Source organism: Dama dama, chromosome 18 (genome assembly GCF_033118175.1).
Source record: "Dama dama isolate Ldn47 chromosome 18, ASM3311817v1, whole genome shotgun sequence".
Lineage (NCBI taxonomy): Eukaryota > Metazoa > Chordata > Mammalia > Artiodactyla > Cervidae > Dama > Dama dama.
The window spans coordinates 27,768,359-27,788,950 of record NC_083698.1 but is presented as its reverse complement, the minus strand read 5'-3'; the positions used below and the strand labels follow the sequence as shown (position 1 = coordinate 27,788,950).

The following is a 20,592-nucleotide window of genomic DNA, read 5'->3' as shown; positions in this document are numbered from 1 at the left end:
ATTTTTCCCTGTAGGAATATATTTCCAATTTTATAGCAGAAATTGATAGGAAAATACTTACTTTGCAGCAAATTGCTTTATAAGCAAATGTGCTTTTTATAAATTGAAGGATAAATGCATTATCTCACTTAAATGAATTTTTGTTTCCTTTTGAGAATCTGAAGGGAAGATGGTGTGTGAACAAAACATGTCTACTTGAATAGCATGATTCTATTGATACATGCAATAAACAAGATCAAAGCATACCAAATAATTATTAAGCAGTCTTTCTTTGCATTACACAAAGATCAAAATATGTGTTAACTCCAACAGCATCATTGCACTGACTGTGCATTTACTAACTTAAAATATATGTCTCGATTTCTCAGGAGCTCTTGATGAGTTCCTTGTTCCTTTATTTTTCCATTGTGCAGAACCACTATCAAATCTGCGTTCTGTATCGTGGAGAGTCTGTGAGCCACCACTACGCAGGTCCTCCCCTTACTGGCCTTATCAAGGGCATGTTGAACCACCTGGAAGAGAGAAGGACCTGTGACTGCTAGTTTTGGTTAAATGCCAGTAAACTTGCCCAAGTCAAACTGATTAAGGAAATCTAATAACATTCATCGTGTATTTGCTTATCTTCAAGGAAACTACCCTTCTTTGTGGAATATCTTAATAGAAATCTAAAATAAGTAATTATAGACACTAATTAAGATTTTTTAATTGGAGTAGCTTTTGTGACAATAAAAATTAGATGGTTATTTGTGTTTAGTGTTTCAAAGTCAAACCCAGGAAGTAGTATTTCCATACTCAGTTGTCTATTTACTTCATTTCCTCTCATGGTTCCTTTTTTGTCTGTTTTTCTTTTTAGAATTTAGTTGTAAAACTGTCCTAGCTAAAACAGCATCTCAGTTACAAAGAGGTAATAATGCTTTATATGAGAAATAAGGGGATTTCCTGGAGGTCCAGTGGTAGGATCAGTGCTCTCACTGCAGGGAACACAGGTTCAATTCCTGGTTGGGGAACTAAGATCCCACATGCCTTGCAGTGCAGCCCAAAACAAAACAACAAGAACAAATAAGAAATGGAAGTAGAAGGTAAAATCCGATTATTTGCTGAATATATAAAATATCCTAATGACGGTTATCTCATTTAAATCCTTTCAGTATCTCTGTAAGGAGTATTTTCATTTTCCTGATAAGTAAACCAAGATTTGAAAAATTCAGGTCACTTGACCTAGGTCACACTGCTAGTAACTGATGAATCCAGAATTACAGCCCAAATATGTCTGATTCCAAAAGTCCCATTTTTTTCTTTCATAACACACTGTCTCCTTGGAAATCAAGAATGATAATCATCTAAAAATAGTAGTTGTGTAGTGATTAATCTCATGGGATCTTAGATCAGATACACTCTATTAGAATTTAAAGTGAAAGTGAAAGTTGTTCAGTTGTGTCCGACTCTTTGCGACCCATGGACACTAGTCCATGTGATTCTCCAGGCCAGAATACTGGAGTGGGTAGCCTTTCCCTTCTCCAGGGGATCTTCCCAACCCAGGGATTGAACCCAGGTCTCCTGCATTGCAGATGGATTCTTTACCAACTGAGCCATGAGGGATTTAAGGAAGTTACTTAACTTTTTCTAAGCCTTACTGTGCTGATCTGTAAATTGAACATAGTAAAAAATAATCAAACTGTTGTGAGGATTGAGATAGTAGTGTATAATAAGCACTTGATAAATATTGAAGATTATTATTCATTTAACCAGCTTTCATTTAACAAATAAGAACATACTATATATGCAAGAACTACTAAGGGACAAGAATATAGTAAAATTAAACATGAGAAGAAGCTTGAACTGTACACCTATTGTTACATGTCTGTTTGCCCCCTTGTTTTCTTTTCAAACTGAGCAAATATTCTAAAGAAGGTAGAGAAACTAGCAGGCTACAGCATTGCTGTGTAGATCACTCTCTTACATATGTAGTTTACCTTATTATTTTGTTTGGTATCATTAGAATAATAATAAAACAGGAAAGTAATCTTCCTTGGACTTTTTCCTTGAGTGGAGAAGCATTTCAAGAATTGGGACCCTTTTGATGATGAGACAAATTCTAATGAGAACACCTTTCTAACACACAAGATTCCTTGTGCCCCAACTCTCTCCCCGCTCCCCAACAGCCTCTGACCTTTACATAAAGGTCAAAACCTTAATTACAACTGGTGACCCTATGACTACAATTCTTTCCAGGCCTTTTTTCCCCCCACCAACTGACCTTAATTTCTTCCAAAATACTCCACTCTCATATTTCATATTAATCCTGAGGTGAAAGAAGAGAAAGTTACCTTTTCACTCTCATTGTCAAGAGCTGAAGTAGCCTCATCCAACAATAAAATTTTTGGTTTACGGAGAAGAGCCCTTGCAATAGCTAGTCTTTGTTTCTGGCCGCCAGAAAGCTGTGTTCCTTTCAGTCCGACGTGTGTGTTGTATTTCTATTACAGGAACATGCAATTAAGAAAGCAAGTCTTGGTTATTTAAATTAACATGGCAACTGTGGGCGAGAGCCATCTAAATATTTCAGATTTTGCTACTCTCTAAAATTTGTGTCCCAACAAGTGCTGAAATCTATTCTTGGACTTGGTTGCAAATAAATGCTAAGCCAGCAGTAAACACTACCATTTCATTTACGTATCTAATCTGATCACAAACAGTAGACCTTTGCCATTTTGCTTCTACAAAGGAATTGTTCAAATTAAAGCATTAAAAAAAAAAAAATCATTAGGGAAAAAGTTCCCAGTAAACACAAATCTTTCCCCATTAAGTTAAAGTATCTTCTGTTTTCAGGTCAAAATGATTTAAAGTATCATTTTAAAAGAAATCATTGGGTTCTCTCGCTGTGGCTCTTACTAAATCTTTGTGGGCACATTTCTCCAGGTGTCATGATGCCATTCTCAGTGGTACAGGTATCATCCTAGCAATAAGTTAGGCTGGCATCTTAAGACAGTCCATTCAACTTTTCAGGCCATGATATTGATATTTAGCACTTCACAAATTTCTACACTCTCCTACTTACTAATGACCCCCTTTTCAGTATTACACTCCATGGAAGGGTAAAGGAAATTTCTCACATGTCTAAATCATAATGGATCAGCAAGCAGGCTCCCACGTGCTGTCTACATTATCCTGTTGACTCTGCTTTTCTCCAGGGTTTCACACTGCTCTCTATTAGCCCTTGCCAGTTGTCTGAGAAATACATGCCACTGGTACCCAAACAAGGATGTGTGGGTGGATCAGCTCCACTGGGAAAATAAGTCCAACTGTACAACCCTCTGAATGTGGATCCTGTAGCATCATCATAGAGAAATGCAGCACTGTTTAGCTTAGGACTCTGGAGAGGGCTGATTCAACTGCCTTTCCCTCCACACCTTGCTGCCTTCAGGAGGTGTTTCTCCAGCAAGAGGGGGTTTTGAGAGAGCTTGTGAGTAACTTTAATAACAGATATGTCTCCTGAATCTCAAAGTTCATTTTTCAACTTAAAATGTTTAGTTGCTTACTTTATGTCAAACGATGGGTGTCTGAATTACTGAAGCCCAGTAAAAGAGTCCTTTGTGAAGTCTACAAAGGAAACAGACTTTAGCTATCTTCTCTGTGATTTTTGGGAGATTCTGTGGTGGCTCAGATGGTAAAGTGTCTCCCTGCAATGCTGGAGACCCAGGTTCAATCCCTGGGTTGGGAAGATCCCCTGGAAAAGGAAATAGCAAATCACTCCAGTACTCTTGCCTGGAAAATTCCACGGATGGAGAAACCTGGTGGGCTAGAGTCCATAGGGGTCACAAAGAGTCGGACGTGACTTCACTTTCATTCTTTTTTCTTTATGATTTTACCTGAGACTGCTAGCCCACTGGGCCTTTTCCTCCTAAAACATATTTTATTAAAACTGTAATCACAGGGCTATAGATAATCAGGTAAAACTCAGTGGTTCATATCCACATCCTGCAAATTTCCCATCTAAATTAGAGGATTCAATCTTAAGCCAAAAACTGGATTTGGTGGCGATGATAATGGACTTGTAGCTCTTTCTACCAGTCTAGTTTAAATTGTATGTGGATTCTTCTATTACAGCTGAAGAAGATACAATACTAGCTTAGAAATCACTTTGCATTTCTTGGCTTTCTCTGGCTTTCAGGAAGATATAAGTCTCAAGAATGAACTGGATGAAAATACAATTCAGATGTTTTTGCCCATCATTAAGCCCTGGTGGCTCAGATGGTAAAGAATCTGCCCACAATGCAGGAGACACAGGTTCAATTGCTGGGTCGGGAAGATCCCCTGGAGGAGGAAATGGCAACCCACTCCAGTATTCTTGCCTGGAGAATTCCATGGACAGAGGAACCTGGCAGTCTACAGTCCATGGGATCATAAAGAGTCGGACACAACTGAGAGACTAACACTTTCAAGCAGAACAGATTATAAATATGAATATACATGTTGTCTCAATAGTAATCTAAAAACATTTTCAGACACTTAAACTGAAGGTTTTTGTCTTTTTGTTTGTTTCTAATGAAGAACTACAGAATTTCATTCTTTCCTGTTTCAACTGAAAATCTAAATCAATTTTCTGGCAAACACTGGGATGGTGAGTGCCCTGAAATCACCTGTTTTATGAGATACTCAAGAAGCAGTAGCTGTTCAGTGTAAATCTGGGTCTAAATACCAATTGGATCCTGGAAGGAACATCAGATAGAATCTAATCCTAAACCAGCTGCATTCTGGAGATTCCCTGAAGGCCCTTTAAAGGACTTTCAGGGTGGTTCCAGTGGGAGCCAGGAAGTGGTTTGACTGAGAGCTGACTGTGTGAAATTGTGGGCACTAGGGTATTTCTACACCTGATGTATTTCTCAGGGATACGCAAGACCAAGCCAATGTTATCTCAACACCTCTCCCAGGCTAATATCTCCAAATGCCTGGAGGTTCTATTCATGGCAAACACCATAGATTTGTTATGCTTAGCACACTCTAAGTTGACCGCTATTCACGCTCTAGCCTTGATCTGCCAGACAGGTCCATAATCCTTTACCTGAAACCCACAGGGCTATATTTGTTTAACAATTCTTTTTTTTTTTTTTTTTTTTTTTTTACTTGAGAATAAAATATACTATAAATGGTACACATCATACATTGTTTATATTTAATATGCAATATATATCATTTTGGGCTTCCTAGGCTTCAGGGGTAAAGAATTCGCCTGCCAATGCAGGAGACATAGGAGACTCAGGTTTGATGCCTGGGAAGATCCCCTGGAGAAGGAAATGGCAACCTGCTCCGTATTCTTGCCTGCAAAATTCCATGGACTGTAGCCTGGCAGGCTACAGTCCATGGGTCGGTCTCAGAGTCAAGACACAACTGAGCAACTGAGCACACACACATTTACTATTTAAGACTCTCAGAAAGGGCTGGGTAGCAATCAATAATCAAATATGTGAATAGTTCTGTAGAAATATTTGACAATTCATTCTAAGTAGGATTAATAAAGACTACATAAAACCTCACATCACTTTGACTACCCAACAAATTTACTTCAAACATACGGTCTTTGTGTGTGGAAGGGAGTGTGTGACGTTTAAGAACTTTTGGAAATTGGAACTGGGAGAAAGAAAAATATGGACCTGAATTTCTCTCATCCAGGTTGTAATGTACCAGGACTTGCCCCTTTCATGTAGTCTGGGCCATTGCCACAGAGGCCACAACGTCTCTTGAATGAGCAAACAAGAGGCTGAGCTTCAAATGATTTTTTTTTTTCCTTTAAAAATTCCATCATGTCACTTCTTTGTGTAAAAAGGTCCAGCGGTTTCCTCTTCCCAATAATAACAGAGTCCAAACTTAGTCTGGTAATTCAGAACCTTCACATTTAGTCCATGCTCATATTTGTGTGGCTTCTTCTTAATTCCCCACTTTATAGTTTATGCTCAGAACTTTAAACTTATTTTCCCTCAAACACATAAAACCCTTTCACATGTATGTGTTTCTGCATGAGCTTATTCTGTCTCCTAAAAATGGTGTTGCTCCCTCTCTGCCTAGTGAACTACTCATTCTTCAAAACCCAGTTCAAAGCAACACCCTCTGTGTGGTTTTCTGCGAAGCTCCGTCACTCCTGCTTTTGTACTCTCATCATAAGCTCTTTGTGTTTTCACGCCAGAAAGATGCCCACTGTATTATGTACTTTCTTGCTCACTTTCTACAGACAACCTGAAGCTCAGTCCTGACAATTCCACTTTTATGATATTTTTACATCCCTTTCCTTGTTTTATTTTACTTTATTAATTCAGACCTTCATAACTTAACCCTGGAAATAGCTCCGAGTTGATTTCCCAAAACCCCTGTCCTTTCTTCACTCCAAATGGTTATTTACATTACTGCTAGACTAGTAATTTCCCTGTCCTATTCCAAAAGGATATTTTGGCACCAGATTTTTTTATGGTTCTATATATTTTGCAGGTAAGAGTGATAGAAGGTAAACTACAGTTTTATTTAAAAACACTTAGAAACAAGCTATTCTTTCTTTTGGAAATAACATTATGATTCTCAAAGTTGACTGTAAAAAGAATGCTGAATCTCTGCAGTATATAGTTTTGGGTAAATCTGAGAAATAGTACAATGAAAAGAATGAAAGATAAAAAACAATTTAAGGGTAAAAGTCAAATGGTACAATTATAAAATGGATAGCATTTTACCACACATAAATTAAAGAAAAATCCTATTAGGATTATGTAGATAATAATCTGTCCTTGAATCAATAGTTCAGTGAGTGTCTTGGTTAAAAAGGGGAAAGCTATAGGGTCACAGGATTTTGTTCCTCCTATTATAGTTAGTAATGCAGAACCTCACTGAAGTTAGGGAACTGTATTAATGGCCCATTTCTAGTTAGAGGAACCAATTAATGTGGACAGGAGATGATGAGGGATGATCTAGTAGTATAAAAGAGAGTATGGTGACCATTATCCTTCTCTCAAAACGGGGCATTAGATTAGTTGTTTGATATAATGCTTACTAAACGTTGGCATTTCCTTTTAAAGTGAGCTAGAAAACCACAGTATACAAATTTGTTTCTAATCAAAAGTAAGTGTAAGTAAAAGTAAGTAGGTATATACATATACCTTTTTTTTTTTTTTTTTTTTTTTGCTGCACTGTGCAACATGTGGGGTCTTAGTTTTCTCACCAGGGATCAAACCTGTGCACCTTTTAGGAAGTGTGGAGTCTTAACCACTGGCTCACCAGAAAGTCCCTATATTTTTATTTTATGTATGTGTGTATGTAGGTATAAATAGATATTGTAAGAACTTATAACTTGCAACTAACATTAGTGTCTCTGTGCACTATTTCTGGATTTGTATCAATGCTTGTTATGTTAAAGCCCTCTTTACAGTTAACCAAGATTTTCAACTTTTCTGAGATTTTGTATCAGCTGTCACAGCAAATGTAGAGAGCTGACAAAAATGGCAGGCAAGGACCTAAAATTCTAGTGGGAAAAGGAGACCATAAACAAATTAATAAGCACCAGGGTAATTTTAGGCTGTGGTAAGCACTCTGAAGACTATGTGATGGGCTAGGAGGGTTGATGGGTCCTCTTTAAAATAAGATGGCCAGGGAAGGCTGCTGCAAAAGTGACATTTGAAAGAGCTTGAAATTTAAGGAGCTGGCTCTTCGAAGAGTCATAGGAAGGCAGAACCCAGCTGAAGAAATATGAGTGTAAATGTCCTGCAGTAGGGAATAACTTGGCAAATTCTTGAGAGAGAAAGAAGTCAGTATGACTGGAGAGAGTGAGCACATAAAGAGGAGATCAGGGCCAGATCCCAGAAGGCCTTGCCAGTCTAATAAGTTTTGATTTCATTCTTAGTTCAAAGGGATGACGTTAGGAGGCTTTAGGCAGGGAGGGGTATGATTTACTTTATGTTTTTAAAAGATCAAATTGATGTGAGGAAGAATTATAAAGGGGCAAGACTGGAAGCAGGAAGACAGATCAAGAAGGTACTAAAGTGGTCCTCTCTGATGTCTCAGACGGTAAAGAATCCATCTGCAATGTGGAATACTTAGGTTCAATCCCTGGGTTGGGAAGATCCGCTGGAGAAGGGAATGGCTACCCACTCTAGTGTTCTTGCCTAGAGAATTCCACGGACAGAGGAGTCCATGGCATCACAAACAGTCAGACATGACTGAGAGACTAACACTTTCACTCACTTTCAAGGTGGTCCAGAGGGGGATGATGGTGGTGTAGCCATGAGTAGAGTATAAATGAATAGAAGGTATAAAATCAAAATATGAAAATTAATTCATATCCAGTGAATATTAATACAGTTGGTCTTGGAAAAAGTCACACAAACATAATCTCAAATTTTGCTTTTTATATCTAACTTTACATTAGATGTCAGCAATAAATAAATTGTGTAATCCAAGGAGCACATAAAAATAACCACTTAAACCCAATAAAATACTAGGGCATACTTGACAGCTTTTAATTCAAGATTTCAGACATTTTCTTACCTCAGGGAGACCCTCAATAAAAGAGTGGATGTTTGCTGCGTTTGCTACTTCTCTTATCTCATTCATTGACACAACACGGCTGTTATCACCATAGGCAATGTTCTCAGCAATGCTACAGTTGAAGAGCACAGGTTCTTGAGACACGATTGCTATCTGGGAACGGAGCCACTGTACGTTCAGTTCCTTTGCATCCACACCATCAAATAGCTGCCGAAAGCAGAATGGAGAATGGTATGTGAAGATCCAACAACTGTGTTGTGTTACAGTTCACTGTATTCAAACATATACAAATCACAACAAGAAGGTTAGGAATTCAAGCTGTTTCATATCATAAATGTTACTCAAGAAGGGCTCATAAATCGTATGTTGTATAAAAGCAGACAGCATGTATTAATAACTAACTGAAGTACCAACTCTTAAACTTACTTGACATTTCTGGGAATGGCCATATATTCTAGAGACCTGCCCAAAGTTTAGAATGAAGTCTGGTGTTCTGTAGTAAAGTCAGATGAAAAACGACCATCGTCCACTGTAAAGGACCCTGCTTTATTAAAGCCTAGTGATGTAACAAAATTCAACTGACATCCGATGAGCATAAAAATACCTACTATATGATGAGGCCTCTTCAGGCACTGGGGAAAGAGTAATAAATAAGACAAAGGTCTTACCCTCCTGTAGCTTATATTGTAGTGGAGAGAGACAGGTAATAAGCACACTAACAAACACAACGTCAGAAAAAGAAAGTGTCATGAAACAAGATAATGGGATAGAAAGTGACTAAGAATGTGCTGAGGATTTGGGAAGGGGATGGGTGAATGCATTATATTCTATCTAAGAAGTTCCGTCTAAGGAAGTAGCATTTTTAGACAGATATGAATGATGAGAGGATGTTGGTAAAGAAGTTATAGTAAGAACATTTTGATCAGGGGAATAGCAAGAACAATGTGTGTTCAAAGAACATTGTATATTTAAAGAACATAGAGAAGTCAGTGAGACTGATACACAGTGTATAATGAGGTAGGAGTTAGAGGAGTTTGGAGGGAGAGGCAGGGGCTAGATCACAAAGGGCCTTGATTTGCTAGTATGGACGCTGGTTTATTCTAACTGCGATAGAAAATCATTGGAGAGTTTAAAAGAAGGCATGTGCTCTGCTATATACAAACAGCTGAGTGTTAACTAATTTTGGTACTCATTGTTAACTCATTGTTTTCTTTGAAGGCAGCCATTTTGGACTGTTACGTCTTCCAAATAATCTTTGAGACTGTGAAGAGCAAAAGACTGTAAATTGCAGCAGAATGATGACTGACATGACAATCTTTGACTTTTATGGGCTTCTTGTTTTTTGTGGCGGTAGGGGAAGGCAGAACAGGAAGTTGTCTTTGTGTGTTTGTAATGTGGTGGCGTTTGAAGGGACAGAATAGTTGAAAATCTGAATATAAGTTAGAGTAAGGAAAGTGCCAGGTATGAAAAACCGTCCTTGGAGTTCAAAGGAGGGAGAGGCTGCATTTCTTTTTTGAGGTCAGGATGCAGAACTTAATGGAGCTGATTGAAAAGAGCACTAATCATGCATATGGTTTTGAGAACTGTGGTGTGGGGATGGCCAGAGTGAATACCAGGAAGCCTGAACTTAAGCCCAAGGGAATGTTTCACAACAGCCCCACTAACATCCAGGTAAGTTGTATTTGCATTCAGTCTTACCACTTGTCCTTTCACTGGGTCATAAAATCTCTGCAGAAGTTGGACAGAAGTGCTTTTCCCACAGCCACTGCTTCCAACAAATGCTACTGTCTTCCCTTTCTCAATACTGAGGGATAAACTGCGAAGGATTAGGACATCTGGGCGACTTGGATAAAAGAAAGAGACTTCTCGGAACTCTATATTCCCTTCACACATGTCCTGTGAAAGAAAGTTGGCAGTGTTTAGAAGGATGACTTAGAAAGTGTGTAACAAATTACGGCACGCTGGCTGAGTGCTTTCTGAAAACTGTGTATGTTTCCACAACCATTTTAATTTTAAACATCATGTTCCTCTCTGTCGAGTTGCTGACTGCACACTGTGTTGTTCAGTCACTAAGTCGTGTCCAGATCTTTGCGACTCCATGGACTGCAGCATGCCAGGCCTCCCTGTCCTTCATTATATCCTTGAGTTTGCCCAACTTATGTCCATTGAGTCGGTGATGCCATCCAACCATTTCATCCTCTGTTGCCCCCTTCTTCTCTTGCCCTCAAACTTTTCCAGCATCAGGGTATTTTCCAGTGAGTTGACCCTTCATATCAGGTGGCCAAGGTTTCAGCTTCAGCATCAGTACTTTCTGTCATTTTGGTTGAGATTTTTACATCTGTAGTTTTCGTGGTCTTAACTCTCAGACTTCCTAAAAACACTAGTTTCCTTTGGCTTCAGTACCCAGTCACAGTCTGATCTGCAGAAGAGCTATTTGACCACCTGCTCTAAATAAATACATCTTTTAAAAAAATTAGTGTGCGCTTTATAGGTATTATTGCTTAACTCAGAATAGCTGGAGCCCTCATAAACTATATGTATAAATGTTGTTTTTATAAATTGGACCATGATTTACAGTTTATATATATCTCTATTTTAAATTCAGATTTATCTGTGTTAATTGATCTTTTGGCAGTGACATTTGGCTATAAATTTATTTTTCTCTTTATGCTTCAGTCTCTTTAGTGGTTGATAATTTGTAAACCAGTATTTATGTATATCATAAGTATGATGTTTATAAAAGATTTTCCAGAACAATCACTAAACGACGATTAACTTTCTCTTTATATATTTGGTTCATAAGATTTTAAGTTCTTTTGAATTCCATGTTTGCCCTCAATCAAATGCATTTTAACTGGTGAAGTTTAATAATCATGCTCAGCATATTCTGAGCCCAGTATATAGGTAGGAGGCAGGGGTAGGTGGAGGGGAGGAGTATCAAAAAATATTTGACAATGAAATTATTCTGTTGTTAAAGGAAAGAAATGTTAACTTGTGGTTAAGTATTTTAGAATTAGAAAAAAAAATCCTGAAACGATATGTGCCAAAATATTAAATTTAACAGCAGCTTATTTTTAGCTTTTTCAGTGCTTTCTGCTTTGCCCATTACAGCACATGAATATTATTTGCAAAAAAAATTTTTTTTTTTAAAACCTTAGAGAATGCAATTATTTCTGTATGCTCTGATGCCTTTTGGAAAGGTATAGAGAGATATTCTAGACTTCCAGACCTTAATACATTTAAAATTTTACTATTTTAAACATTTTGTAATGGAAAAATTTCAAACACCTTTAAAAGTAGAGAGAATAACATGTAATGGACTGCTTGCACATATGCCTGTCTCCCAACCTCAGTAATTATTGTTGTCTGTCAATTTTGTTTTATCAGACTTTACTTTTTTAAAGCATAGAGAGTGGGAATCCCTGGTGGTCAGTAGTAAAGAATCCACCTGCCAATGCAGAAGACAGACTTGATCCCTGATCTGGGAAGATCCCATATGCCACAGAACACCTGAGCCTGTGTGCCACAACCACTGAGCCCGTGCTCTGGAGCCGGGAACTGTGACTGCTGAAGCCTGCCCAACCTGGAGCCTCTGCCCTTCAGTAAGAGAAGCCACCACAAGGAGAACCTGCGTACCACAACGCGAGAGAGGCCCCTGCCCGCCACAACTGGAGAAAAGGCAGCACAGCCACAAAGACCCAGCACAACCAAAAATAAGCGAATAAAAATTAAAATAAAACATAAAGCATAGGGAGTGATAGAAGTATGTGTATATTAAATAAAGATTAAATAACTTAATTTTATAATCTTTATAAGAAACATTTCCACATTCTATCCCTTTGATACAGTTCTATGGGGATGTTTATCAGTGAGATGCTCAATCCCTCTATTGTAATATTTAGAAAGAAATAACTAGTAATATTACTAAGTATCTAAATCCTAAGATTTAAAAATTTCCCTACATTACGTTTCAAAAGACAAGTATGAAATTTTATTGTGACACTCATGTATCTTAAAGCATTCTATTTTGAGAATGTCATGATCTTTTTATTTCTAACAACTAGTTTTCTTTTAATAATTATGAAGTTCTAGTGATAATGTACTATTTTAAGCTATCATACATATAAATTTACTGTTAAAATGCTAGAGGGAAATACATTTAAATGAAAATTTTCTTTCAAGTGTATACCTAATAGTTATTCTCTTAAATTTAAAATGTCTAGGAAAACTGAATATATATTTAATGTATATATCTTTTAGAGTTTGTGACTAAATGTGTGCATATGTTTTAATATTAATAATTTAATATAGTTCCCATTTCCTCTCTTCTGTTTACACATATATTTTCCATGAAAAATGATGTCTGAAGTAGCAGGATACTATTTACTTTGCATATGTTATCAGAGAAAAAAATGAATAAATCTTAATGCAAGGCTTTATCCAATATTAAAACTTTTGCAGTCTAAATAAAACCAAATGTATAAATCAATCCTGTGTTCAAGAACATTCTCATGGCATCAGGCAAATAAACCAGAAGCACATATTTTTTAATATAAAATCTGTACATTTTAGTAGGAGAGGTGAAAATTTGATTGAGACAACATCCCCTTTCTCCTTTTGTAACCATAACAGTTATTTATACAAGCTTTTAATTCTTTACAGCACTCATTTGCAGTTATCAAATAATGCCTTCATTTAAGTCTAATTAGAGAGCATGCATATGAATAATTAATAATAAGTGGACAGTTAAAATCATAGTTGTGCTTACTGTTTTTTTCCCTTCTTGACTATAGCTGTCTATAGTTGGTTTCTTTTCCAACAGAGCAAACAGATGTGCAGCCCCAGATTTGGCTCTTGAATATTCAGGTGCCAAAACAAGTGTTTCTCCAATGGCCATAGCTCCATATGCAATTGCAGTAAAAACTCTATCAAAAGATAAAGCATTTGAATCTCAGTTAGGTCTATTTTCAAATAAGAGCTTTAAAAGGGAAGGAAACATCAGGCACTGGAATATAATCTTTTGACCCAGATAGAGCCATTAATGCTCAAGGCCCAACAATAATATAGCTCTTTTGTAATTTTCTACCACATATTGATTATCCCTTTCCTATACAACAAAATAACTTTGGAGCTCAGGTAATCTTAAAAATTTCTCTTCCAATTAGAAAGACAGATCAAAGGCTCTAACTAGTGAATATAAAACATCTTAGCTTCCTTGATATAAGGATCATTTGCTTGGAGATTTGACAGAGAATTCAACTAACAATGGGAAGAATGGACTCTCCAGTAGTGAGGTCTGAATTTACACAGTAGATATGAATGGGTTTTTTTTCCCCTTTTTTTGCATATAATGTAGTTAGAACAGATAACTGATGCCAGATGATTGGTTATCTGCCTGAAGTGCTATAAGATTTAAAGAGAGCAAAGCTTGGAGATTGTGCTTTGTTCAGATCCTAAAAACAATATATGAGTAAAATACAGCTAGCCAGACTGGAAGAAGTGCTATGATCTTTGGTCTGCTACAGATTATGATCTCAGTTTTAAAACATATTAATTCTAAAATGGTAAGTATGCAGATGATAGCACACAGGATAATAGTCACAGAAATATGGCATATCATGTGGCCATGGTTAAATATTTTTCCTCTCATTTTTCATTTTAGTCATTAAAACACATTATTGGAATGAAAAATACTGCATCTCAGAGGCAGAGCTAAAGGTGTAATTCAGCTAACAGTTATATAAGTTTCACTGGCAATATTTAAACATTAGGGAGTAAAAGAACACATAGAACCCGGTTGCTTGTTTGCCGTGCAGGATCATTGCAAGGTAAACACAAACACACTGGTCTCATGAATTTCTCCAGAGATGGGACTTATCAAGGGGTGGATTTTGATGCAATCTCTTCAGCAACATAGACTTCAGATCTTGAACCTTGTTTTCTTTATAAAGGTCAAACACCATACAAAATATATAAACAACTGGTTTACTGGGATGTGTGATGGTAAAATCTTGTTGTCACTAGCTCTGTGATGTCAAGGCATTTTTAGTACTAATATTTACCGAAATTTAGAGCTCAAAATGCCATTCAAAATACTTAATACTCAGCTATAAATATCAGAAGTGAGTACTGAATTTAGGTAACACATCAGAGTAGACTTCTCAGAACAACTAAGAACATACCTTAGTATCTGAAATGTGCCAGAATATCTTACTGTCCTAAAATTTGCATAATTAAAAGTCAATTTAATTATTTGGTATAAGTGTACCAAGGCTAATGTCTTTGTTAGGTCTCCCGTAAAATGAAATTTACTGAGAAGGGGAGAAGGGAAAACGAAGATGCAAAATAGATCAAGAAGAAAAGTTTTAGTAAGAAGGAGAGCACCAGCTGAAAGCTCTGCTGCTGTCTTTATTGTGTTTATGTTGAGGGGAGGCTAAATGGGACAGGGATTGATGTTAAGGATTAGATTGAAGAAACTAACTTTGTGGTGATGGGACTGTCTAGGGGTTTCAGTTCAGTTCAGTTCAGTTCAATCGCTCAGTCATGTCTGACTCTTTGCAGCCTCACGGACTGCAGCATGCCAGGCCTCCCTGTCCATCACCAACTCCAGGAGTTTATTCAAACTCATGTCCATTGAGTTGGTGATGCCATCCAACCATCTCATCCTCTGTGGTCCCCTTCTCCTCCTGCCTTCAATCTTTCCCAGTATCAGGGTCTTTTCCAATGAGTCAGTTCTTTGCATCAGGTGGCCAAAATACTGAAGTTTCAGCTTCAGCATCAGTCCTTCTAATGACTATTCAGGGCTGATTTCCTTTAGGATGGACTGGATGGATTTCCCTACAGTCCAAGGGACTCTCAAGAGTCTTCTCCAAACCACAGTTCAAAAGCATCAATTCTTTGATGCTCAGCTTTCTTTGTGGTACAACTCTCACATCCATACATGACCACTGGAAAAACCATAGCCTTGACTAGACGGACCTTTGTTGGCAAAGTAATGTCTCTGCTCTTTAATATGCTGTCTCAGTTGATCATAACTTTTCTTTCAAGGAGCAAGCGTCATTTAATTTCATGACTGCAGTCACCATCTGCAGTGATTTTGGAGCCCCAAAAAATAAAGTCTAGGGGTTTAGTCAGGGACATTATTCTCCCTTATACTTTTCTCCCAGTGGGTGCTGTATAAAGAGCTTCGGAATCTGTCCTAACCTCATCTGTATAAAGACCTACAGAGAATGAACTAAAGTGCACTCACATCCACTTAAGTATTTATTGCACAATAACCAGTGCTGTGACTCCATGAGAGTGTTAAATCTCTTCAAATTGGTCCCAGCTCCTGAAGGCCTCTGAGCCAAGAGCTTACTCCGGGAAATGTTCAAGCCAACTTCCCATGCCAATATTGGTCATGGGAGTTTGCCCATTTAGGATATATAAAGAGGAGTAATTTGCTCTGATGACAAATGTTTTAAAGTCACCAATAGCACATTTATCAAAGTATTAATCTATGATAAATACTTATATAGCCTCTTCATGCCTAAACAAGATTACAAGAAACACTGCATAGTTCAGACATGATTTGCATGTAGAAAAAATTCTTGAGCCACAAATACGTAATGTAAGAATTCAAAAACCTGAAATTTAACTTCCATAACTTTATTAAATTTAAGTTGTCCATGGAAGAAGAAATCTTATCTACAGCTTATCCTTACATGGATTTACCCTGAATTTATACTGCTTTACTGATTTTATAGCAAAAATCTCTGGGTTGGCTAGAGTTGAGGAAAGAGAATATTGAGCACGAAAAGATCGGGAGAGGGTTTTCACATGCTGAGCTTCTTTCCTAGTTATATGGATTCTTCCTGGGTGCATGGGGTCATTGTCACTGCAGCCTCGCTGCAATGGTCCTTTCAAGCCTTTCCAAGCAATGGAGAAATCTCCTCGCCCATCATTGCTGCTGAAATAGAATTCAAATTTTTAAAAGATCTTTTGGCTAGGAACAACAATAAAAAAGCATAGAAATGAACAATCCTGATTTTAACACAATTGCTCCAAATAGAAATATCTAGCATAGTAACTAGTCCATGTCTGTATGTCTCCCTTTAACCCTGCTCCCATATCTAGTTTGTATACCTTTGGTGACTTACTTCAAGAGGAAGTATACTAGGGGGTTCTGAGACTGACTCTGAAGCCAGACCACTGGGACTACATCCAAACTCCATCCTTTATGTACTAGCCCTGTGACCCTCTGCACGTTCTTTGTGCTTCTGCTTCTGCATGACAATCGAAGATAACAAGACTATCTGCATCTTACAGGACTGTTGTGAGAATTCAATGTGTTCATAATGTAAAGTGTTTAGTATAGTGCTCAGTGAATGTTTAAGTTGTTGTTATTCCTCTCACAGAACTGAAAGTTAATGGGATACTTCCTGTTGGAAAATAAACTCACACATTTCTGTGGATACAGATTAGCGCAGCAGGTCAAACCACAACTTCTGAAGTCCCTACCCAGTAAGTTTCTGTTTTTGAATTGGAAGATAAAGTACCTTTCCTCACACAGGTGGCCATTACAGTTATTCCTATACTCATACTCTTTCCCCTGCATCCAGGTAACAATACAAAGATCCTTTACTTTTTACCTACATCCCTTTCTCAGCAGAAGGGAGAAAGAAAATATACAACTTATATTTATTTGTTTCTTTCGGTTTTATAGAATATTTTCATATATATGATACCATTTGATCACTTAGGAGTAAGGTAGGAAAATTTAATTTATCCCTTTTTAATAAATCAGGAGACTCTTAACTCAGAGAAATAAGCAATTTGCCCAGAATCACATAGCTATGAAAACTTTAGGCCTGGAACTTGAACTTCCCTTGTTTACTGTATTTTCCCTTCTACTGTGCTCCTTTCAGGGGAAAGCTGGCCTGAACTGTGTCCTGCATGTTGGGTTTGTTATCACTTGTTTCCCATTTTAGAATCTTCAGACAACCTTAGATATCAAATCTCCCTTGATTTGTCTCCTTTAGATCCCTTCAATGCTTGATCCCTCTATCTGGTCTCCTTATCTTGTCCTCCTCTCTTCTGGATAATCTCTGGGGAGAAGCTGGGAGGCAGTAACACTGAAAGAAGACTTCCCCGTTTTCCTTGTTTTGGCTAATCAAGGTTGTTTTCCTAACTATCAATATAATGTTAACCTGGCTGCCTGGCTCACCAGAGCAAAGATAATAGTGAGGATCTAGCTTGCTTTCTGTGCTTCTGCTCCATTGCTAAGTCATGTCTGACTCTTTGTGACCCCACGGACTGTTGCCCACCAGGCTTCTCTGTCCATGAGATTTTCCAGGCAAGAAAACTGGAGTGGGTTGCCATTTCCTCCTCCAATGAATCTTCCCAACCCAGGGATCAAACCTGTGTCTCCTGCCTTGGCAGGCAAATTCTTTTACCACTGAGCTACCTGGGATTGAATATTCAAAGTCCAATATGATTTCCTGTCACAAACTGTATTTGGATTTTTGGAGGACTAGGCCGCAACACATATGCTGCTTGGCTCTGCTTGTCAGGCAGTTTTCAAAGCTGTGGCTTTTATTATTATTATACTGAAGGCATCATGCCTTGATTCTTTCTTACCCATCTGCTCTGCTTACTTCCTGCTAATATGCATAGCATAGAAGGAAGAAACAGAGAGAGAGGCAAGTTCTGAAGTCAGAGTATGATGAGTTACAGAAACCTCTGCTGGGCACTAAGGTTTCTGGACTATATTGCACAAGGCAAGTCAGCTAGAAACTAACCTAAAGACACTAAAATTCAGACAGAACAAACTTATGTTGCATTTCTCAAAGTCTGTACATTTATATTAGAGTAAACCCAAAGTGTTACAAGGACTAACAGAGGCAGAAGTGGAGAGTTTTACTACACATATGTGTATTGAAAACCTAAGCAAGAAATTTTTCTAAATGCTTATGCATTGGCTGCAACGCAACAGAGTGAAAATGTTATCACCTTTTAAAAAATGCTCATTTCAGAGAAACTTCTATGATAATAGAGAACAGCTTCTACCATAAGAAATCTATATGACTTTTTTTTTTTAAGAAGAAAAAGCTAAGGTTGATAGTAGCTTTGCTGATTAAGTAATATTATGAGCACATCAGAGAATTCTGCTGATAAGACTCCCTTTGTGTATCTCCTTTTATAAGTGAAGTGAAAGTTGCTCAGTCATGTTTGACTCTTTGTGACCCCATGGACTGTAGCCAGCCAGGCTCTGTCCATGGAATTCTCCAGGCCAGAATACTGGAGTGCACAGCCATTCCCTTCTTCAGGGGATCTTCCCAACCCAGAAATCAAACCTGCGTCTCCTGCATTGCAGGCAGATTCTTTGCCATCTGAGCCACCAGGGAAGCCTTCTACAAGGCACACTGTCATTTCTGAAAGAGAGACAGCTTACCCATCCTGGTAGCTATAAATCATGAAAATACATTCACATTTTATAGAGTGAATAAAACATTTTTATTTTATACAATAAACTAAAATACGAATTTCTCAATTTTTAGATAATTCTAGGAAAGTTTCTGAAATGATCAAAAGAAAACTCTACGGTTTTAAGGAGCTATGGAAAGCAGCCTGGGATTCAGTCCCTATACTCATATTTCTTAAAGAGTGATCTTCAGATTCTGTGCCTCAGAATAATCTGGATGTTTGGTAAAATGTAGGTTCCTGACCCTACACCAGGTCTACATATCTCTGGATTAGATCTGTGGGGTGAGCTCCAAATATCTTCATTTTTAACCAGTTTCTCGATTAATGAATCAGGAAATCACTGATTCAGAAAACAGCACAAAGGTCTCTTTACCTGAAGAGGGTTCTAGTAGGAAGTGGTTAACTTTGTAAAATCTTCCGTTCACTTAGCTGATGAGATAGAAAGCTGTCCTACTCTGGAAGGCGCAACATCCTTTACGCTAGGTATAATTTAGTGTTGATAAAGGGACACTCATGACATGATCATGGTAGTCGGAGATCACTTTGGATTTCCAAGAAAGCTGAAGATTTTGCTATTGAAGACAAATATCATCTGTTCACATTTTGCACAGTCCCATTCCCATATTTTTCACAGCCCGTCTCCTATGTCCACACTATAAAAGTATCAGTATCCTTAGTCTATTTGTAGTCTGGTTGAATGAAACAAATAAAAAATGATACTAGTGCTCCTAGTTCAGGTAGCTCCTTGTTTCTTCCTTCCCTCAGGGCACTGGGGAATACCAATGTGACTCTGTTCATTAATCAATGCTCTCATGTTAATAGTCTTACATATATTCTGACAGCTAAAAAGTTTGTCTCCAGAAATTATGAGTTTAATAAAAAAAACTCAGGAAATGTGGTAGGCCAGCAGGAGGAGGAGTTTTTGTATGGGGGCCTTTTGATTCTCCTACTTTTTAGGGCCATAAAATAACATTAAGCAAGTCACTTGTTCCATTTATGGTAATCATTAGCCCAACTCTAGATATTTATATGTTGAGAAAACTACATAAGAATTTAAAAATAATTTTACAGAAATATTCTATGCAAATTTGTCACAGAGTTAGTAATAATAATAACTAATGATTAATAATAATAAATGTCTACTAAGCAAAGCCCCTAGCATCTTGAATCATGAACTTGAATCTGTGCTCTGCCACTTACTGATAAAGTGACTTTGGCCAAGTTAGGTAACCTCCTTGAGTCTTAATTTTCCCCACCTGTAAAATGGGAATCATAACATTTCACAGGGCAGTTGAGAAGATTAAGCAAATAGTGTATTACAAATCCTTAATACTGAATAAGGACTCAATCAAGTTTGTTGTTACTGTGATTATCATATGAAACAGAATGGTTGGCAGTCTTGAGAGGCCCCATTCAAGAAATATCCTGCCTGATGTCATTTGCAGGCATGATAGTGATGGTGTGATTTTGAGGCTGTATCATTCTTTAACTAAGAAGATTCTTTGCTTAGTTTTAATATAAACAAATCTCAGGGCAGCGCTAAACGTTTAGCAATGACATTTATGATACAGATTAGTAACATTCTGACATTTTAAGGAGACTTAAGAA

The 20,592-nt window shown here is 37.6% G+C and overlaps 1 protein-coding gene across 1 annotated transcript in view; it reads right to left on the bottom strand.

Moving 5' to 3' along the window:
• Positions 1-314: 314 nt before the first annotated feature.
• ABCB5 (ATP binding cassette subfamily B member 5) overlaps positions 315-20,592 on the bottom strand; it is a 113,315-nt gene continuing 93,037 nt past the window's right edge. The window contains exons 23-27 of the mRNA XM_061166316.1: positions 13,289-13,445; positions 10,219-10,416; positions 8,521-8,727; positions 2,328-2,474; positions 315-512 (exon numbers count right to left, since the gene is read on the bottom strand). Coding sequence (XP_061022299.1) covers positions 315-512; positions 2,328-2,474; positions 8,521-8,727; positions 10,219-10,416; positions 13,289-13,445 — 907 coding nt within the window. The remainder of the gene's footprint in view (positions 513-2,327; positions 2,475-8,520; positions 8,728-10,218; positions 10,417-13,288; positions 13,446-20,592) is intronic.